Below are 23241 nucleotides of genomic sequence, written 5' to 3' on the forward strand. Positions count from 1 at the left end.
CTGGGGCCTCTGGAGCAGGTCGACTCGCTGGAACCCTGTTCCGCGAGTATTGAGCCAAGGGGCTGGCTCAGATGAGAGTCTCGATCTCATCTTTTAAATGCCTACAATCATCGGTATTGTGGCCCACATCATTATGAAAGCGGCAAAACTTGGAAGTATCTCTCTTCCCCTTGTGGTGCTTCAATGGCTCCGGCCTCTTCCAGGGGACCCGAGTAGAGTTGGCCAAGAAGATACTCTCTTTGGACTGGGTGAGCTCGGTATACGTCTTGAAAATGGGCTTAAACTTATATATGGATTTATTCTTCTTTTGGCCGTGCTGACTGTTTTCGCCATTGCCCTTTCTTTTGCCTCCACCGGGCTGGTTGCTCTGTGCGACGTTTGGTGTCGCGACCACGGCCTCCGTCCCTGCTTCCGCGGGCTGATCGGGAACCTGGCTGGTTCCCGCAGCTGAGGCTTCGGCTTCTTCCAAGTTTATCCATTCTTGGGCCCTATTAAGGAATTCATTGACCGAGCTGACTCCCTTCCTCTGTATATCCTTCCATAGGTCTCCTCCGACAAGGATTCCAGTTCTCATGGCCATGAGCTTGGAGCTATCATCCGCGTCCCTAGCCCGAGCAGTGACGTTCGCGAATCTGCTCAGGTAGGCCTTCAGCGTCTCACCAGGCTGCTGTCTCACGTTAGCCAGGGAGTCGGCCTGAACACGGGCGGCCTGGGAGGCTCGGAACGCCCTTTTGAAGTCGGCTGAGAAGGTCTTCCAGGAACTGATTGACTGTCTTTTACTTTGCTTGAACCACTGTCTGGCAGGTCCGGTCAGTGTGGAGGGGAAGATCAAGCATCTCAGCTCCGGGCCAATGTTATGGGCCATCATTAGGGTGTTGAACATCCCTAAATGGTCTGACAGGTCTCCGTCCCCGTTGAACTTTGACAAGTGAGGCATATGGAAAGCAGATGGGTATGTCGTCGCTGCTATGTTGGGGGCGAAGAGGTCCATCTCGTCCCCCGAATCATATTCGTCTTTTTCTTTTTCTGATAGGAGCTTCCTCATCAGCTCCTCATCTAAGTCAGGCGCTCGAGGGTTTGGTCATGATGCCCTTGGTTATTCCAGGGCTGTTCAACAGCTCCGGATCCATTGTACACATTAGGTGGGTTATTGCCCCTCCTATCTTGAGATAGGTTATTTGGGACATTCCCTCCGTTGCGTACTTCGGACAGAACCCCCCCTGAACGAGCCTGGCCACCATCTCCTGCTCGGTCCCCTCTATGAGAGTTGAGGCGATCTCGCAGGTCACCTCCCTGGGTGGTTTGATGACTTTGTGCCGAACTTAAACGCTGACGAAGGTCTCCCCCAGAGAGATCACTCCGGCGACTGCCGGTCCAGTGGCTCCTGCTAGAAAGGCTTGGAGTCCGCCTTTGGTGGTGACGACGTGAGCTTTCCCCTGGCGCCCTGCTGCGCCGGGAAGGTCCAGCTGATGGCGGGTTTCTCATACTACTCCCATAGGCTGGGATGTCCCGGACAGGCTGAGGAGGAGATGGATATCTGATCGGAGATGGAGGATGCCTGACTGGGGAGGCGATCCTGGTTCCGTCTGGACGAATCAAGTTTGGTGGGGGCCTTTCGGCCCTGCCAACCTGCTGGTCCCGCGCCGGGCGATCTGGACGAGGCGCAGGACGGTCATCGAGGACGGGCTGACGTCGGGAGCCCTCCCCGGTTCTCCTTCGGGAATTTCCTCGAGCTCCCATGGGCGTTCTCGAGGATGGTTGAGAGCTAGGAGTTGACGTCCTGACCGAACGGATGTATTGCTGTTATCCGGTCCTAGGCATTCCCTCGAAGTTTGCCTCTCGATGGTGTGATGAAGGGGTGGAGTTGACTGCCGGAGGCCTATCCGAACGGCTATGGCTGGACCGGTTACCCCGGCGAGACTTAGGAGCCTCGCCTTGCCTCTCTCCGACGTTAACGCCGGTTGTGAGATGGGGTAATCGGGCCAGGATATCCTGGATTTGCTGGCTAGCTGTTGCTAACTGGCTCCTCAGTTGAGCGTTCTCCATCTCCACCGCAGTATAATAACATGGGTTCGGATTAGGTGGCCGAGGCGCCGAACTACCGGTATCATCTTGGCCCACCGGCTGTTTTCCTGGCCGCTGTTGGACTTCAGGAACTTGTTCATCAGGGATGGTAGTATGATGAGCCTCCTGCCCATCATGTTGTTCTGTCTCGTTACCATGCCTGGACCGAGTAGTCACCATAGTTGGATGTTTGCAGCAGCACTAATCGAACTTGCTCTCAATGAAAGCACCAAACTGTTGACGCGGTTCTTCGGCAACAGGTAATTAAGAGAAGAAGAGAAAGGGATTAGTGCTAAGAGTGAACCGAAATAGATATATGATCTTAGAGGATGAAAGAGATGACTCAAGACACGGTTTTTAAGTGGTTCGAAGGTTAAAATCATTCTACTCCACTAGTCAATATTATTGATCTATACTGAGTATTTGATTACAAAGTATTTCTTACAAGAGATTGTTTTTCCAACCCATACCAACTCCCAGGGTCTCCATATTTATAGGAGAAGGCACTTGGAAGTTGGTAAGGAGGTCATCCCGTGACCTTCTTAGTTGTCGTATCAATTCTGTGACATTCATGATTAATTCCTAAACCTGACACATAAGTGTGGTCAAATCAATAGGTAAGGAGGTAATGGGCCGCACGGCCCAACCCAGTCGTGGGTGTCTGAACACGCACGTTCCTGCTGCGTGTCCGAGAAGTCAGGGGGATATCAGACACGTGATGCCTGATATATGCACGTTTACCTTGCGTGTGTTGACTTCACAAAGGGTCCTAGCCTCCATATGAAGCTCGTACCACGAGCTTCATACTTAGCTCGGTCTCCGGCGTTTGGAATCCCTCCCCTGGCCTTGGGCGGTGAAGGCGAGCTCTTGGGGATTCCTCGAGCTAAGAAGGCACGACATTATGACAGAAGCTCCAGCCCTAGGGATGATCATGAGGTAATCACAGTTAGGCCACAGCTCGGCTTGCTAATCAGCCCGCGGAAATTCAGGGCGTACAAACTATTTTACAAAACATTGAGTCCAAAAAGTAATTTGTCAAAACACAGGATCCAAACAGATAATGAGACAAAATACAGGGTCCAAAAAAAATATAAACCCTATAAATATATAAATTTATGCTAGGTATAAGTGAGCACACTTTTAATTTTCCTTCTCTTCACTTTTTCATAATTAATTAATTACTTACATATTTAAATATAATTTTATAAAGGCATAAACAAAGGAACACTTTAATAACAGGAACTTCACTTTATTCTAATCCTGTAATTATAACAGTAGAATTAACATAAATATTCGTATATAATTTTAAACTAAAAACTTTCTTTCTTAATACATACCCTCTTAACACATTAAGTATATATATATACAAACATTTAAAAGGTTAGATTATCAAATTATAAAAATAAAAGAATTAAAAGTTGTACAAAATATAAGTGAATGAATAAATTTTATGGATATAGAAGACTACAACGTGTAATTAAGAAAAATAAATAATAATGAAGAGCAGTGTGGAAAGTTTCTGCAATATTTTTTTAAATGGTAATTTTAAAATTTTTAAGAAGAGTGTGAAAAGAAAACTTTTCAATTTTTAAATTTTACGAGAAGTGTAATTAGAAAGAAGGTAACAGAGATAAAATTAAAAAAAAAAAAAAGTATGCTAATAAAAGCACCATTTATATAATTAGATTCGAAAATTGAACAGTTAACAATATTAAATGTGAAAATGCAATTTTTTTGTCACAAAATAATAATTGTAAGATAAGATTGATACCTATATATATCTTCTGAGAATTATCAATTACAGAAAAATAAATATGTAATTAAGAGCCCCATAATATATTTTTTTTCAAATGTAAAAATTATGTTGTATATATAAATATATAAAGAATTATTTTCTTATTAGTCCACGCAAAAATTGAGTTCCTATAACCAATAATCGAATCCCTCAAATAATTAATTTTGACTAACATATGTGACGGAATTAAATCATATATTCTTTTTTGGTTATTTCTTTCTCAATTTAAACCTTTTCAATTATAATCAACTCTAGCTTGGAAAATATTTAGTTCTACCGACATGGTTACACATATTTGCCATTATCACTATAAAATATTGAACATGTTAAATTTTATTAAATGAAAAATTATCTTTTTTTTTTTGGAAAATGACCATCTTACCATCTTTCATTTATATAATTTTATAACAAATATTAGAAAATAACTAAATAAAAAGGCCATATTAAATTCGTATTAATAGACATGTGATAAATGCACCTATATATAGATTAAGTAAACAATTAAATTATATATATAATTACCATTTATTTATATACCAAAAGTACTAAAAATATTTATTGCACCACTTCAATTTAAACACATGTGAATTGTGATATATGGTGGAGCAGACCTGACCATACCACTCACATTTTTTTTTTTGGTACACTTTCGACACCTATTTTGGTCATTGTAATTTTTTTTTTTTTAATAAAGTTTGGATTTAAATAATTTGAAGTAATGAAAGCACTTCAATTAATCAATTGTCTTCTATTTCCATAATCAAGTGGTGTTCACATCGACAAATAAGTTGATTAAAATTTTAGGGTTGGCTGGCCATAGAGAGAAGAGAACATAGTGCATTAATGGATAAAATCAAAACTTATAATATCTAGTCGACAAGACTAATAATAGTTTGTAAAATAAATTAGTGATGTCATGGTGATTTCTAAGTCACGCAATTTTTTGTTCTTATCTTTAGTTTTAATTAAATACTTTATTTGGATTTTTCTAAAGTAGAAAGATAATTTAGATGTATTAGACAAATATGTATACTATATAAGACACACTATATCTATATATATATATAATCTTAATATATTAAAGATTTCTTATACAAAAATTGAAAATTGGCATGAAATGGTGAAATGAAACCTTCAATGGTTCTTATGTCTCAAAACATATAAAAGCGACTCTTAATGTGAATAAGGTCAAGCATCAATTTCATTTACCTTAATTTTAGTTCTAGCTAATGATCAAGTATCACAATTCACAATGATTCAATTTAGTTCTTAATTTTATTTTTTTAAGTGTGAACTCTTAGTACATTATTACAATTCTAGTTAAGCCATGAAGCATTGAAAGCAGACAAAAGGCAACTCATATTATATATATATATATATACAATTTTATTTTTATTTTTCCATAATCAAACTTTATAATAATTATCCTTCAAAAAAAATTAAAAACCTTTTTATGATTAGACTATGTGAAGGAATGTCTCCCATCTCCGTCTCCAATGACGGAGCTAGGAGGACTGGATGTGGCCATGAACCGGTTGATTTTTTTTTTTCAACATTTTTGTACATTGATTAAGTATATGTATAAATACATGTTGGCCCCTTTTATAATTAAACAAAAAGTTATATAATTATATAATGAGGAATTGGTGAGAATGATCTCTACGTTTAAGTGATATTGTACTCTGACCTATTTTTGATAATTTTTTGCAAAATAGTCTCGATCCGTCTAAACATTCGACCGAATGTCTAAATTTTTCAATCTGTTTAAAATTTTTGACTAGGTGTCTAATTGTCAGAAGTCATTTTGCAAATAAATATCAAAACTAGACTAGAGTGTAAAATAACTTTTAAAAATAAACTATTTTATTAAAAAAAAAAAAGTTTTTTGGTCCCCTCTGTATTTTGGTTCTGGCTCTATCAGTGCCAGTCTCCTATGTCCATATTTCTTTTCATGTCTTTTGTCCCTATTTTTATCTTTGTCCGAGTTAGGAATCTCATAAATATATATAGGATAATTTTTTTTATAGGGAATACACTTTAAGGGGCTCTCAGTATTTCTCGACCCGTAAATAGTTTTCGGTGCGATTTTTTTATGACCGTGTATATTGTAGCTATTTAGAGCATCCTGTAAATTTTCAGAAAATTCGAAATAATTTACAGTACCAAAAACTAGGTTCACACATGTTATTTTTCACGCACATAAAAAAATTAGTCACGCGTACAACAACATGTTTGAACTTAGTTTTTTGTACTGTAAACTATTCGGAATTTTCTGAAAATTTGGAGGATGCTCTAAATAGCTACAATATACACGGTCATACAAAAAAATCGTGCTGAAAATTGTCCACGGATTGAGAACACTGAGAGCCCCACTGGTATGACTTAAAGTGAAGCCCCTATAAGAGAATTCCCTATATATATATATATATATATATATGTGTGTGTGTGTGTCTTACTTGGTAGAAATGAAAGAAAAATTATTTCTTTTAAGTTACTAGGTTTGTAAGAGGTAGAAAAAAATGAGGTTAAAGAGTGTTAGTTGTGTAAAATTATATCTGTTATTTTAAACATATACTATGTCACTTTGAAGTTTAGAACAAATTAGTAATTATATATTATTGTATACTTTCATGAAATATTTTCTCCTCAAGAGGATAAATTTTGGTGGGCTAAAATTTACAATTATTTTCTAGTATATTAGCTAGCGACAATTTTTTGGGGTCAAAACTGCAATTAAGAAATTAAATTATTGATCTTTTTTTGACAAAAAGTCTTTTTCCTAATGAGTAAAAATCAGACTAAAAAGTAATAGTTAAGAAAAAATTATCTTTTTATTAGTATAATTCCAACAATTTTATTTAATAAAAGTATATTATGATGTAAAAAAAAATATGCAGTGATATATTAATTTTCTTTCAATTGATGACTTGACTAATATATATTGTCTTCTTCTAAGTATATATTATATGAAGATAGCGTAAAATCTTGGATGCACATTGTGACTTTCTCATTTTAACTATTTAAGTTTTTATTAAAATTTTATTATTCTAATGAATACGAAATACAAACCTCCCCATTACATCTCATGTGCACTTTGTCAAATACTTTAAAATGCAACTTTACCAAAAGAAATAAATAAATAAAATGAATTTTAGATCTTTATTATTAAATTAAAAAAGGTGTGATTATATGTGTAACATTAATTCTGCAAAAAATGGAGGATATTATCATTTTTTTTTAAACGCGTCAATCAACACTATTAATTAATATAAAAAAAAAAGATTAGAAGGAGTATTTTGTAATAGTACCAAATCATTCAATAAAAGTATTATTAGTTAAAGCACTATAATGTGAACATCTTATAGTGACAATTGTAGACTAAAATATAAAGTGGAAACATTTGAAGTAACCTTAGTCAAATGTGGTATATTAACACTCTTTTTGGCCCGTGTTTTATCTCGTTTGCCTATTTAGACCTTTTGTTATGACAAATTATTTTTTAGACCTTATATTTTGTAAAATATTTTAAATAGACTCATAAATCTGATTTTGACTGCCTAACAACTGTGTTGTTATATTTAATTTTTTGTTCATCAAAATCAAGTTTATGAGTCTATTTCACCATTTTATAAAATACATGATCCAAAAAGTAATTTATCAAAATACATGGTCCAAAAATAATTAACCCAAAAAAATGCAATATTATTAATATTGTTGAATGAAAAAACACAATATTCATTATTGTCACATAACCACGGCAAGATTTATATATTTATATATTTTTTTTCCAATCAACTAACATATATTAAACCTTAATTTATGTTTCTGTTTTTTTTTTAATTATTGAAGGAATTAATGATAGTGAGATGGGGAATTAATGTTCGATATTTAATTTTTATTAAACATATAATATATAATCTCTTGTTGTCACTCCTAAATTTAAAATTAAAACAAATATATAAACTAAAAAAACGTGTATTGCACATTAATTATATCTAGTATATATATATATACTAGATACAAACAACGTGCAATATGCACGTTGCTTAGTTTTATTTATAAAATTTATTAATTATTTTTATCAAATTTATATTAATGTCATATAAATTTGAAATAAATATGTTATTTTAATTAAATAATTTATTTATTTTTGTTTAAGTTTATGTTTGTTCTAGTTTATTTTAGTTTTTATTTAAGTATATGGAAGTGACAACAATATATTATATATTATATATTTAATGTAATTATTAAATATTATACGTGAATTTTAAATTTAAGTTTCTTGCTAGTTTTTAAAAAAAAAAATAATTTGTTGTTAATTCATAGTAGATTATATTATATATTTAATATAATATTATTATAATAAGTGGATTTAAGTTTAATTAAATTTTATTAAAATTATAAACATATGATTTTATTATTTTTAAATAATTATCATTATAAAATATCTCAAAAATATTATATTTTAATTTGTTTAATTACTTATTATTATAAAATATCTCAAAAATATCTTACTTTAATTTTTTTAATTATTTATTTATTTTATTTAAGTTTAAATATTTACAAACTACAATTAAATATAAGAATATTCTGTTAAAGTTAACCTTTAAAAAATAAAAACTGTTAAAACCAAAAAATTTCGTTATCTACACACTTATTATATATAGAGATATATATATATATAAAGAATTGGTGTCCATTGAAAGATATATTTAAATTGTTCTAGATTATATTATAGTTGTAATGAGATGAGGAAAATGAAAATATACTCAACCAAATTAAGCAGATGATACTATATATGTTATTATTATTATTTATTATTTATTATTTATATATGGACCTTAATTTCTTTTCCCAACTACTTTATTTGTTTCATATATAGAAACCAGAATAATAAGCCGTGACTATCAGCAGTTTTCCATTTGCACCTGTTTTTTGGTACATTATCCTTTTCATCTCATCATTGTGTCATTTCCAGTACAATGTTCGATTTTTCTGGCAACTAAATTATTCTTTCTATTTTTTTTCCTTCTTATTTTAATGTTGAAAGGTAATAGAATATGGGAGGATTTTATACTGGGCTTCAAAAGCTTTTTTGTATTTCTCACCTGTAAATAATTTTTGACGTGATTTTTTCTATAACCGTGTATGTTGTAGTTATTTAGAGCATTTTGTAAATTTTTATAAAATTTCGAATAATTTATAGTGTCAAAAACTAAGTTTAAATATGTTGTTTTCTACGCGCATAAAAAAATTTGTCGTGCGTGCAACAACCTGTTTAACATGTTTTAAACTAGTTTTCGACACTATATATTATTTAGAATTTTCTAAAAATTCACAGAATATTCTAAATAATTATAATATACATGATTATATAAAAAATTGCATCAAAAATTGTCCTGAATCGAGAACACAACAGTTATGAAGCCCACCGTAGAAGTTCCCTAAAATATATGCATGTCTCTAAGAATTCAACCGTTACCCCAATATATCTAGATAACTTAATAGAAGTATGAATATTTGGGTAGTCATAATAAGGACAACAAATTTCATTATACCCATATCTACAAATAAAATATATATATGTGGTGATTGGACTTTTTCATCCAGTAGGGTTTATCTTTATGTTGTCATTTTTCTCTCTATATTTATGACACATATAATAATATAATTATATTAAATAATTAATATTTATATTTAGTAAACCTGTAAACGTAAACGTACCAAACCCAATTAAGTTATTGCCTCACTATAAATATACAGAACCACCTTTCATATATTGTTAATAAGAAAAAATAACTTGTACAAAAAATTAAAAAAGTAGGAAATATTATGCTATGAATTAAAAAAATGTGCACAATTTAAGTGTGTCTTACTTATTACTTTTTTAAAAATAATATCATTTATGTTTTAATATGTGTATATCACATGGAAAATGGGCATGTGTTAAAATATTGGACACAAAAAGTTAATATGAAATCTTTATTATATTATAATTAAAGATAAAATAATTTTACTTAAAAAAGAAAAAAACTTATAAATATATCTAAAAATTAAGCAAAATAACTAAAAATTCTCAAATAAAGTATATAATAATTAATAAAGTCAAAATATAACTTTACAAATAAAAAATTATTTATACATATAATAATAGTAAGAAATAATATTTGTATTTTACATTTTATTGGATTTTGGTAACAAAAATTTGGATTTAATATTTTTTTAAGGATCTCTAAATATATAAAATATGATGTTCAATCTACGGGTTCGTGGCCACGAATAATAAAACTAGTATATATATATATAATTGATTCTAGAATAAAAAATAAGACAACCGAAGTAACCCATTAACAAAAGACAAAAGTAAAAGAGTCCATTTTACAGATATATAGGAAAATTTTGTGGGGGCTTCAAACAGAGTTTTATTAGTGGGCTTTTGTGTATTCCTAACACCTAAATAGTTTTGGTATGATTTTTGTATGACGGTATATATTGTAGTTATTTAGAGCATGATACAAATTTTTTGAAAATTCTGAATAATTTACAGTGCTAAAAGTTAGGTTCAAAACAGCTTATTACACGCGTGACTAATTTTTTTATGTGTGTAGCAAATAGTATATTTGAATCTAGTTTTCGGTACTGTAAATTATTCAAAAAATTTTAAAAATTTACCGCATGCTTTAAATAACTACAATATACATTATCCTAAAATAAATTACCCAAAAATATCTCATATATGTATATATATATAGTCAAATGGTTATGACTTGTTAAAACACAAGTTTTATACACAAAAAAATCTTATCATCATAATGGTCCTACCAATTAATGCTAAAATAAAACACCAAAAATAATTCTTGCAAAGCAGACCCAGCTATCCTTAAAAAAAAATGATGTAGCTAAAAACAATATTTTCAGGAACAGTTTGATTCCCAATTGAAAATTATTGTGATGTGATTTTTTAAAAGATCGTTGATTTTAATATGCACTTTAAAAGAAAAAGAAAAAAACTCATAAAAGTGGTAATTTGTACAAAATTATGTGACATAACCTGATAATAATAAATGTGGTATATTCATTTTTCACTAAGAGGAGGTTCAATCCCCCTCCCCAATTTTTTTTAAAATATATATATATATTTACATGATTCCATTTGGATATTTAATTGGTCCAAAATCTCATCAAATAAATTAGTTTATTAATTTAGCTGGATTTGTGAAAATAACCAAGAGCAATGTTTTAATGTTATACCAATTTAACCTAACAATTAAAGAGCAATGTTTCTTCATATTTGGAGATTAAATATATATATATCTGATATCAAATATTCAATATAAAAACAAATATTCAACATTAATTACATATTCATACACACCAACTTTATAAAATTCACATGATTTTCAATTTAAAACTGTTGAAATAAGGCACATAAAATGAGATTTCAAGACATAATTGCACAGAATCTCATCAATATAAATGTTTTCCATATTCCTGAACAAAAAATAATGAATATACTTTATATACAATTAATAATAGTAGCAAGATAAATAATAATAATAAAATTTTTTTGTTAAAATGACTTTTTTTTTATTTTATTTTGTACTCTGACCTACTTTTGATAATTTTTTGTAAAATGATATCTGTTTAAAATTCGATCGGTCTTTTTTAATTTTTCGACTAGCTATTTAAATTATGAAAGGTTATTTTGTAAAATATTATTAAAATTAGGCTATAATGCAAAATTATTTTAAAAAATATGCGATTTTTCAAAGGACCCAAAAAGAAAACTCTTATAGAGTCAATACATATAGTGTTGATATTTTTTCCTTATAAAAAATAGTGTACAACTTGCATATTATTTCGGCAAATTTAATTGGATAAGCTCATACTTATAGCCAAGGCCTAAACGGTCCAAACCACTCTTATATAAACCACAGAACAATCACTAACACAAATCAGCAACCATTCTTGTTGCCACTTAAGTTTTTCTCTCCTCCAAACCCAATCATATATACTGTATTTATATACAAATATATATATATATCTCACAAAAATAGGCCAGAAAGAAAAAAAATGGATTCTTTAGCAGAAGCCCTTCAACCATTACCAGTGAATATGTTGTTAATCATTGTCCCTCTCTTGGTATTGGGACTAATTTTCCGGTACCGGCGACGGCGGCTTCCATTTCCACCGGGGCCAAAAGGGTTGCCTATAATCGGTAACATGTCGATGATGGACCAGTTAACTCACCGGGGACTGGCCAAACTGGCTGAAAAATACGGCGGCGTTTTCCACATGAAGATGGGTTATCTTCACATGGTGGCCATCTCATCTCCGGACACAGCTCGTCAAGTCCTTCAGTTACATGACAACATCTTTTCTAACCGACCCGCCACCATAGCCATACGTTACCTCACCTACGACCGTGCCGACATGGCTTTCGCTCACTACGGACCCTTTTGGCGTCAGATGAGAAAGCTCTGCGTGATGAAGCTCTTCAGCCGAAAAAGAGCCGAGTCTTGGGAGTCCGTCAGGGATGAAGTTGACAAGACCATACGGACGGTGGCTAAGAACACCGGCACCACTGTCAACGTCGGCGAGTTGGTGTTTAAGTTGACTATGGATATAACTTACAGGGCAGCGTTTGGTTCGAGCGAACAGGAGAACCAAGACGAGTTTATAAGGATTCTTCAAGAGTTTTCGAAGCTTTTTGGTGCTTTCAATATCGCTGACTTTATTCCTTGGCTCACTTGGGTTGACCCTCAAGGTCTTAATACTAGGCTTCCCAAGGCCCGTAAAGCTCTCGATGGATTCATCGACAGAATCATCGATGAACACATTGAGAAGCGTGAGAGAACCAATGGTGTCGTCGACGATGCCGACGCCGATATGGTCGATGATTTGCTAGCTTTTTACAGTGACAAGGCGACAGTCAACGAGTCCTCTGAAGACCTTCAAAACGCGATTAGACTCACAAGAGACAACATCAAAGCTATCATCATGGTGATTATAACAAGAATATATTAAAAAAATTGATTTAAAAAACGTTTCTTTATTGAAGACTTTTATCAAACGTTTGTTTTTTTTCTTTATAGGACGTGATGTTCGGTGGTACTGAGACGGTGGCGTCGGCAATAGAATGGGCCATGGCGGAGCTAATGAAGAGCCCAGAAGACCTAAAGAAAGTCCAACAAGAGATCGCCGACGTAGTCGGCCTCGACCGGAGACTGGAGGAGAGCGATTTCGATAAGCTAACTCTGTTGAAATGTGCTCTCAAGGAGACACTTCGGCTCCACCCACCGATTCCACTCCTCCTCCACGAGACGGCGGAGGATGCTGAGGTGGCAGGCTATTATGTGCCGAAGAAATCGCGTGTGATGATCAACGCCTGGGCTATTGGTCGGGACAAGAACTCGTGGGTCGACCCGGAAACCTACAAGCCCAGTCGGTTCCTGAAGGAGGGTGTGCCGGACTTTAAAGGTAGCAACTTTGAGTTCATTCCGTTCGGGTCGGGTCGGAGGTCCTGCCCCGGTATGCAGCTCGGGCTCTACGCCCTGGAACTGGCGGTGGGTCACCTTCTCCATTGCTTCACATGGGAGTTACCAGATGGTATGAAGCCGAGCGAACTCGACATGAACGACAGTTTCGGACTCACTGCGCCGAGAACGAATCGACTCATGGCCGTACCGAGTAAGCGTGTGGTGTGTCCTATCTAATCAAAATGTGTGAAATTTGGGCACATGTGAATTGGATTTGAATTTCAATGGTTTTATTATTACTTTTTTAAAAAAAAAAAAAAAAAAAATCTTAATTTCCTTTTTTATATTAAAAATTTGAGAAAATTTAGATGAGAAAGGAAAGGAAAGGAACCACAAAAAATAAAAATGAATAATAATTGAAAAGAGAAGAGGAAAAAAAAAAAAAAAAAAAGTTCACTTCTCTTTATTTGTGTATAACATCTCTCTTTCATTTGTCTTTTTATTATATTTGTATAAACTTTTATTATTTTGTACTTTTTATTTGATGAAAACAACTCGAATGAAAAATTGTTGTTACTCAGAGCAATCTTTGTTCTTGATTTGTTTTGTTGTTTTTTTATAATTGTTTCTTTGTTATGCTAAAAATGGTTCCACCTATATTAATTGTTAGGCCTAGGGCCATTTTTGCTAATAATAATTAGGCTTCCCAAATATATATCCATAATTATTACTATTATTATTAATTACTATTTATCCTAGTGGGATTTTTTTATTTTTCATGATAGTAATGTACCAATGCCCATCATTTATCAATAGTTCCAAACCTATATATATATATATATAAAAAAAAAAAGTTTTATAAGAACTTTTATAAAATAATAGAAATACACCAACACGCGTTATATTTTATTTTTAAAAGAAAATAATATAAAAGAGCTGGTAGAAACTCATTGTCTCTCCATTATTACAAAGTTTCAATAATCACTTTTTAGAGTTTTGATTGAATATATTTTGGTCTCTTAATTAATTATTATATTAGTATAAACAAACTTATTTGGTTAGATCATTCTTAATTAGTACCATCAATTGAGTTCAAAAAGTAATACAAAACTCAAAATCAAGAGTCAAGTTTGTCGACTTGGTGTAATTTAATAATAAGCACCAACTCTTTATTTTATTTAGATAATATTATTTTTGATTCCTAGTTCTTCCTTTGTAGGATTTGCCTTTATCAGATATTTTGATTTACATACATTTATATTGTAAGCTATTGGTAGGGATATCAGATATGGTAAGGAATATCAAAAAAATAATGTTTTTTTCTGGCTTAAATTTCTTAGTGTAAAAAAAAATAAAAAAATAAAAATTGGGTCCCTTTGATCTATTATTGTCTAAACTTTAGTTTTTGCTCATAATCTAAGTGACAAAAAAGTTGATTTGATCATTAGTGAGACCATTTGATTGGTGAGTTTTATTTTGAGGATCAAATCTTTGATTTATACAAGTAACATCAACCCCTTTATTGTTTTTTTTTTATTTTGTCACAAAATTCTTAATTTTTTATCAACTTTTTAAAATATTCATTAAAACACTTGAAATTTGTTAATTAAGAGTTTAATTAATTTAGTAGTGGATATTGGGTTCGACAGGTGTTTGGCTAATTCAAAGAGAGTTGAATTTTTTTTTTGTGTGAGAGTTTGAAAGAGTGAAAGAAATTAAAGAAGCTGCTGGAGTTGGGGTTTTTAGGTGGTGAAAATGACTTGAAGCCTTCCACGTTATATTTTTCAATTAAATTATTATAATGGTAAGAAAGAAGAGTGCAAACAACACAATAAGATTTTATCACCTTAGATAGGGACATTCTTATTAATTTCAATCTCTTTGAAAGAAAAAAAATAATAATATATATATATACATAACGGACAATTTTTTTTTATAGGGTTTCATTTTAAGTCCTACCGGTGGGGATCTTAGTGTTTCTTGACCCGTGAATAGTTCTCGGTGTAATTTCTTTTATGATCGTGTATATTGTAGTTATTTAGAGCATCCTGCAGATTTTCAGAAAATTCCGAATAATTTACAGTACTGAAAATTAAGTTCAAATATGTTGATTTCTACCCGCATAAAAAAATTAATCACGAGTGCAACATATTTGAACTTAGTTTTCGGTACTGTAAATTATTCTGAATTTTCTAAAAATTTGCAGGATGCTCTAAATAGCTATAATATACATAGTAAAAAAAAAAATCGCGCTGAAAACTATTCACGAGTCGAGAACACTGAGAGCCCCACCGATAAAGCTTAAAGTAAAATCCCTACAAAAAAAAAAAAAAAAAACTCCCCTATATATATATATATTAATGTTCTATTTCTCTTTTTATCATCTTAATTGTTTGGCAAGTGATTTTCATCTCAAAAAGCTTTTACTATACTAGCCTCGTGAAAATGGATCAATGTAATTGCTTAAAGAATTGTTAATTTAAAACATTAAATTGTGTTGTTAATTTCAAATTATTAGTTGGTGTATTTGGACCAACTTTGATTATTAATGAGCTTCACGATCCAAAGGGAGTAGTGTAAGAACTAGACAAATGGCATTAATTGTGCAAATGCCGGCGGCTTCCATTATGTTCCAAGTTTCAACTAATAATAGCAAATTTGGTTCCTCTCTCACATAGGTTCACTTCAATTTTTGATCAAAAAGTCAAACCATGGTGAGTTTTTACACTGAAAAACCCCCAAACAAGCTAAAAGATTATAAGGGTGTGGTTGTCAATGGCATAGCTTTTAAAAAACAATTTTATTTGTATTTAGCTTTAAAAGCTCTGGTTGGATATTTTAGTCAAATTGGTTTTTAGTTTTAATATGCTATTTCTAGAGAAGCTACAAAATGTGGCTTCTTGTAGAAGTGTTTTTTAATAAGCTAAAGTTAAAATCACAAATTTTGTGAACCAAACCCTAATAAGTCTGTTTAACTAGATTCCTACTTTGACATTGATAACTCTACAAAATAGAGTTATCTTACCACTTTTTATGTGCGAATTGTTGTTTAATTCTTGAGTTTTTAATTGATTTATTAAGTTTTAAAGTAATTTTGAATTTATTAGGTTTATTTTGATTTTATATATTTTTGTGTGTTTTTATAGTTATTTTGTTGTAAAATATTGTAATTAATTATTTAAATTATTATTATTTAATTTGGGGTAAAAAAATGTTGATTTATTGAAATTAAATATTAAATATAAATTAAGTTATAATTAATATTTTTAAAAAATTAAATTAATTTATTTTATAATTAAAAATATTTTATTATAATTTATTTTATATTTATTTTGTAAAGAAATTTATATCACCTTACCTATTGAAAAGAATTGAAAATGAATGACAAACTTGGCATTTATGGACCTCCAATTCAGCCTTCCCAAAACATCAACCTGCCAGCAAGCAGCTTCTCCAGCAAGCCCCACTGATCCAACACAGTCCACTCCCAGCCAGCCATCAACGCCAGGCCCACTGCCACCTGCCAGATGCCACTTGGCATTTATGCTCCTTCAGCCTAACGCCAACTGAAGCTCATGCCTTGCCCCTGCCTCCTCAATCTCTCCCAGCCGCCTGAACACATGCATCCTCCCAGCAACTACACGATCCAAACATCCCCATGCCAATTGTCTTGACCCCGTAAATTATCTAAAAGCATATTTGTCCCTTATGTCTAAAAATGCTATATTTTTATTCTATATTTTACACATTTTACTCCAAAATATTATTATTACACTCTATAATTTACTCATATTTGTTATATTATAATTAATTTAATCAATTTAATTAATTTAAATTGATTATTTTAATACCTCATTTTGGCTATAAATATAGAGTTTTGAAGACCATTTTTAGAGAGAGAGGTTACCATACAAAAAACTCTACACACTTCAAAACATCTCCATTCTCTTAATTTTCTTCTTCTTTTTGGTTATTTTCTATGTATTTTTAGATGAAATATTTGGGGGTTTCTCCTCCAAATTTTCTTATTTATGTTTGTAATTTTTAGTTTGTATTTGCTATTCTAGTTATGTGTTTCTAATCTTTTTAAGATTATTAAAGTGATGATGAAATAATATGTAACTAGATAGTGTTTATTTTGTATATTGATTTCCCATTTTGTGCAACAAAGTTTATGGATTTTTCTTCTCCAAATATCTTCTTTCATCTTAAATATCATGTATTTTGGATTGTTAGCACATATTTACACTTTGTTCTTCATTAGTGCAAAAATATAATATTCTTTGTGTAAGATGTGTCATTAAATTGTACACATCCATGCTTAGAACAAAAATATTATGTTTTGCCTTATAAATAATGTTCATTGATTTATTTGTTATTTCATTAGATTGATTTACACTAAATGCTTTGAAATTGTAATTTTGAAAAGTGAAGAAAAATCTTATCTTTTTAGAAGTAATTTGTGCTTAAAATTATAAATCTATTTGGAAAATGATAGTTCGATTTATTTTAACTATCACTAAAACTTGGGAATCAATATACTTTTAAAAATTATTGAACTTATATTTTGTGGATTCTAATCCTTAATAATCTTATTTTACCATCTTGATTTTTACTTTTAATTTATGTTTATATATTTGTCTTTAATATCTTTATTATTGTCTTTTATTTTCATTATTAAAACTTATCAATCTTTGGAGCTAGGTTAGAATTTATTAATATTGGTTTAAAATAGGTCTCTTTTTTATGTTAGTCAACTCCCATGGGTTCGACCTCGTACTTACATGAACATTATATTCCGAAACGATTCGTGCACTTGCGAGTTTAAATATTAAAACGCACCCTCTTTTGGGATCAACAGACATCAATTTGAAAAGTATAAGATCAGCCCAAGCCATTCTAACCTCCACTTCAAAATCTCTTTAGCACTAGTTGCTTGGATGGGACTCAAGTGATGTATATAATTATAACTTTAATATGTATATAGTTATTTTGTACAATGTTACTTAGTATTTGTACAGGGCAACAAGTTTGATAAAAATATTTATAATTTTAGTAAATAAAATAGCTGGTAGGTCATGACTAGAGTTCAGCTAAGAATGGTCTGAAACATGGGAAAATGTATGAATAATGCCAAATGAGCAAATTGGCTCGAGCTAAGTATTAAGAATGATAATCATGAGAAGTCTTATCGCGATGTCATTAACCGCTCGTATTAAGATATGAGAACAGCTCGACTGTAATTAGATCAAGAAACAAACTCATCAATTTGATGAAGATGATTAGGTATAATAAGGCGTATAGTCCGAGCAAATATTACTCAACAATAATTCAAATAAATATTTGTGTAGTATTTTTATTTCATTTTTAAGAAATTATTTAGATCATTACATTCAAATAATTATATTTAATTGTGTTTTCATTGTGACATATATTAATAGTAAAAATATATGTCGGCCAAATATTGGATCAACATAATTGTAATTATATATGAATTAAAATGATAAATAAATTATAATTTGAATTGAATAAATTAGTTAATTTTTTCTTTGAAAGAGTAATTGAATATGATAGTTTAATAGTGGATTTTTTAATCATTAAATACCTTACGCTACAAAATAGTATTCAATAGGATTTTATAATTATTAAAATAAATTCAAAGCGTCAAATTTATTCACCTAACAAAAACAAAAAAAAATTAAGTGTGGTCTGTTGAAAACGGGCCGAGCTAAGCAAGCGGCCGAAACTTGAATCTCTAATAATGAAAAGAGAAACAAAGACAGACCAAAACACATGTGATCATTGAAAACCAATACAGATTGAGAGAGGGACTGGACAAAGGCAATCAATTATTGAGGAATAAACAGATCGATGGAATCGAATAGAATCAAATAGAATCGAATCGAATCGAATCAATGGCAAGCATGGCTTACTTGGTTGAAATTTGCCTAGTTTACATGGACAGTTTCAGACATACTTTGCTTGCTAGCTAGCTACACTTGATCACATTTCAACAGCACCCCCAACCCCACCCCACCCCTTAACAATGATACAAAAAAAAAAAAACAAATGAAACACTTGTTGCGAAATCAAGAAACCAAATGGAGCATACAATGTGCTGTAAAATTAGGCCCATCTTACACCAGCCCAAACTGCGTGAAGATATAGCCCAACCCATATGGCCCATCTTACACAAACGCAGCTGACTCGTAAAAATAGGACCTCCTATGGAAAAGGTAACTCGTCCATGGTGGTGTGGTGTTGTCCAAATACATTACTATAACGACCATAATATGCAGTCGTGACTAAGCATAGGTGTTATTTATTTTTTTAGTTTAATTTTAATTAAAATGATTAAAAAATTATTCTAAAATATCATCTTTATTTTAACTAATTATAGATTAATTTAATAATTCTTTTTACAAATTTGAATTTCTATTTTTTTATTAAATAGAACTATTCAAAAAATTAAGACAACTCTCTACATTTATCTAGTTTTTTTGGATTTTGGTGATTATAAAGAGAGGTTGAGTACTATCTTTTATAACTCAAAAAAAACTATTTAAAAATGCTCTAAAAATCTCAAATTCTCAAGAGAGGATAGTAAATTGATTAAAAAAAACAATTGTCCATCCTTGTGTGATTCCAAAATACAAAATCTAATGGAAAATTAGTATAATTTATACTTATATCATACATAAAAAAAATTGGTATCCCTACTCATGATCCATGAATCAACATCATTACTATTTTCTTATTCCTAGCTACAATAACAGGGCTAAGCACCAAAGAGCAAAACCCTATGGTCACCGATTATGATGTGATGCTTCATATTTATACCCTTTCTTTCTACAAAGGGTATATTGCCTGTATGCCACTGAACTTGCTGTATATCATTGATAAGTCGGAATAGTCCAATTCAATTATCCCAAATAAATACATAAAATCAAAGCAGAAGAACCAAAAATAAAAAATTGAGTGAAGAAAAAGGCAATAAAGAAACAGATACACCAATTTGACTTTGAATCCCCAGAGAAGGGAAAACAGTTCTATGTATTATGAAATGCTTCTTTGGGCTTCAACTAACACAAGTTTAATTTTCTTTTGTAGTTTTTCATGATTGCTAAGCATACAATTCTTATCACCGTCCAATTATACAAAATGTTTACATCAGAATGCGGAGTACAGCAAGACCAACAGCAGAAATAGAAACAAGAGTACCTATGCAGTATTTTATGACATCATATTTGGCTGCTTCCAACTGGGCCCTTAAACCATGGATCTCCTGATAGTTATGGAGAAATGAACAGTTAGAACTTACTACTAAGAGGTCAGAAAAAAAGAGATATGTATTAAAGGCATGAACTTAAACACTCAACTCCCAATCCCTACCCGGTCAAGTTTGTTAGTAAGGTTAGTGGTTTCAGCATTCTGATCCGCAAGCTCTTCCCTTATCCTCCTGCACTTGTAAACAATGATAACACATTATGCAAGGTGACAATGATGAGATATAGAGTGAGACTCGGTGACCAAAATATTGAGCAAACCAGAGGTTATAACATTCACAAAATGTATTTTTTATTTCCTCACCCCCTTTCCAGATTCAAATCGAGCCTCTGCCCTGCAGTAACTTTATCAATTTCATACCTGCATTAAAAATCAATGTCATTGAAACATGAAACTCAGCGTAGAGAAAATAAACACACATGGCATCAGACTCAGAATAAACCAGACCTCAGTTCACTGCGCATCTTTTCAATATCATTCCGCAATTTCTCAGTCTCGTGTTGTAGTAATGAAAAATGGTGGCCCTGCATTTTTTTTAATACTTGAATATTCATTAAGCATATGAAGGCAATTAATGTAGAAAAGCATAAGATATCCATTATTTTTAACACATTAATACAGTTAGTATTTTTTGAGAACCACTTTCAACTTAATGAAACCCCAGATTGTGGTAATTTGAAAATGGTTTATTTCACAAAGCCAGACAATCAAAATATCGTGTGCATATAAACAATTCTGAGCAGCCCAGGAGACTTTAAACTGGATTAGAACAAACAAACAAATAACTAGTCCAGAAAAATACAAGATGGATAACTATTAAAATAACTACTAAAACAAACAAAAACTAAGTAAAATGAGTAATTAGTTAGTTTAAACTAACCTGTGAGCTTTGAACTTCAGATTTAAACTTGGACAAATTGGAATCTTGAATCATTTCAATCTACCAACGCATAATACATAGATACCAAACCAAAGAGCAAAAGTTTAGATAACAGGAAAGGAAAAACATAGAAGATAAAGTTCTCAAACATTTAGGCAAATAAGTTTTGGTAAATGAACTCAGTTTACAGAATGCTTACTTTCTGCATTTCCCCCTTCGAAACAAATGAGTGAGACACATTTTCTAAGCTATCGTTCAACACTTCTGTAATGGCAGCGGTTATAGCCTCAGCTTGCTGCGAGGGCACGCCCTGTCCCTCTAATTTCCTAACCTAAGATAGAATGCAGAATGTCATTATGTTGGGTACATACACAAACCATTCGAGCAAAACAAAAAGCTGTGAAATCAACCCATTCCTCCATAATTTTCATGTATCTTATCAAAATAGTAAAACAAGTTCCCAAAATTGAAACAAAAATATAAAAAGTAATATGGAAATTACCAAAGCTAACGTATCAACTAGAAACAAACGTTTGCCATTAGATTTCACGAGCTCAGACGCCAATCTACAATCCAAATACCTAGAACGCAAAGCTGGAGATAAAGCTTCCGAAGCACCAAAAGCTCGAAATCCAGATAATCCAAACCCTGAATTGATTCCTAACGGCACCAACCGCTTACACGCCGCAGCAGCGGCCATTCGATTCCTCAGCTAAAATCCAGAAACTTGACGGAAAAACCTTTAAAAGACCTAACAATTCTTGAACCGTCTCCAAAATCCTAATCGAACCATTTCCAGAAACCAAAGAAAAAATAATATTAACTTAAAAATGTTTTACATTCAAAAACACATTTTCTAGGGAAACAAACGGCAATTAAATGGAACTTGTACGAATAAAGCAAAGAAAATGCGTGTCTAGGGATCTTACCTCTCTATCTATCTCTGGCAGAAGAGAAAATACAGAGTTGAGAATGGGTTGCGCTTCTAAATGAGAATGATCATTGAACTGAGAGCCATTGATTTCGAGTCGTGCTTAAACTGTGGAATGAATCGCTATATTTTGGGAGAGAATGAGAAGAAAAGCTTTGCTTGGTTTTGACCCAAACGAGAGAAGAAAACACCGCCTTTTGTTTCTCAACTCAACTTCCTTCAAAATGGGCCTGCGATATATCATATTCATACCTTGCGTTCCAAGCCGCACGCAATGTAAAATTTTCATTTTAAAAAATATATATATTTATTTTTTTATAAATATAATTTTGTAATAAAAGAATTTCCGAAAGTTCCTCTCTTCCCAGTCGTTAATATCCAGGTAATTACTAATTGCCTTATTAAATTTAAGTAGAGGTCGTGTTAAGAAACCCAACGTTTTTAATATGATTGAAGTGAATGAATAATTAGCCTTCTTTTTAAACACTATAAAAAGTGTCACATTTTTCTTAATTAACGATAACTCATAATAATTATTACATTAAATCATGTAAAATTCAATATTAAATTTCACCAAAAGCGATATTACTTTCTTATGATGATGGACACAACCAGTGGTACTCAATGCAGTTTCTAATTGCAGATATTAGACTGTAGGACTAGGAACAAGAGTAGGAGATATAATGATATATTATTCTGTTCAACTATTTTTTTTTTTGAAATATTAATGGTGGTTTTATAAACTTTATTCTAAATTCACATGGGATTATCTGGGTCTGTCACATAATGGAAATAAACAATGAAT

General features: G+C 31.8%; 2 protein-coding genes across 3 annotated transcripts; one reads left to right on the forward strand and one right to left on the reverse strand.

Moving 5' to 3' along the window:
• Window positions 1-11810: 11810 nt before the first annotated feature.
• On the forward strand, window positions 11811-13924 carry LOC133812727 (cytochrome P450 84A1). Its single transcript, XM_062246531.1, has 2 exons — window positions 11811-12862; window positions 12955-13924. Exons 1-2 carry the CDS (start codon window positions 11933-11935, stop codon window positions 13573-13575), a joined length of 1551 nt encoding a protein of 516 aa, XP_062102515.1. The 5' UTR covers window positions 11811-11932; the 3' UTR covers window positions 13576-13924.
• Window positions 13925-20210: 6286 nt separating this feature from the next.
• On the reverse strand, window positions 20211-22670 carry LOC133812729 (protein FMP32, mitochondrial). Of its 2 annotated transcripts, none has more exons than XM_062246534.1 (8): window positions 22435-22670; window positions 22008-22285; window positions 21705-21836; window positions 21506-21565; window positions 21073-21149; window positions 20929-20985; window positions 20718-20797; window positions 20211-20623 (listed from the first exon to the last, which is right to left on the reverse strand). In XM_062246534.1, the coding sequence occupies exons 2-8, from the start codon at window positions 22203-22205 to the stop codon at window positions 20580-20582; spliced, it is 648 nt and encodes a 215-aa protein (XP_062102518.1). In that variant the 5' UTR covers window positions 22206-22285; window positions 22435-22670; the 3' UTR covers window positions 20211-20579. The 2 variants fall into 2 exon arrangements, with proteins under 2 accessions (XP_062102518.1, XP_062102517.1); XM_062246533.1 differs by having other exon boundaries at window positions 20731-20797; window positions 22435-22659.
• Between the last annotated feature and the right edge of the window lie 571 nt (window positions 22671-23241).

Source organism: Humulus lupulus, chromosome 1, assembly GCF_963169125.1.
Source record: "Humulus lupulus chromosome 1, drHumLupu1.1, whole genome shotgun sequence".
Lineage (NCBI taxonomy): Eukaryota > Viridiplantae > Streptophyta > Magnoliopsida > Rosales > Cannabaceae > Humulus > Humulus lupulus.

Coding starts and splice junctions, on each gene's coding strand:
- LOC133812727 (XM_062246531.1), top strand. CDS start 11,933: ATGGATTCTTTAGCAGAAGCCCTTCAACCATTACCAGTGAATATGTTG. Junction 12,863..12,954: donor ACATCAAAGCTATCATCATG/GTGATTATAACA, acceptor TTTTCTTTATAG/GACGTGATGTTCGGTGGTAC.
- LOC133812729 (XM_062246533.1), bottom strand. CDS start 22,205: ATGGCCGCTGCTGCGGCGTGTAAGCGGTTGGTGCCGTTAGGAATCAAT. Junction 21,837..22,007: donor TAGTTGATACGTTAGCTTTG/GTAATTTCCATA, acceptor ATTCTATCTTAG/GTTAGGAAATTAGAGGGACA. Junction 21,150..21,505: donor CTGAAGTTCAAAGCTCACAG/GTTAGTTTAAAC, acceptor AAAAAAATGCAG/GGCCACCATTTTTCATTACT.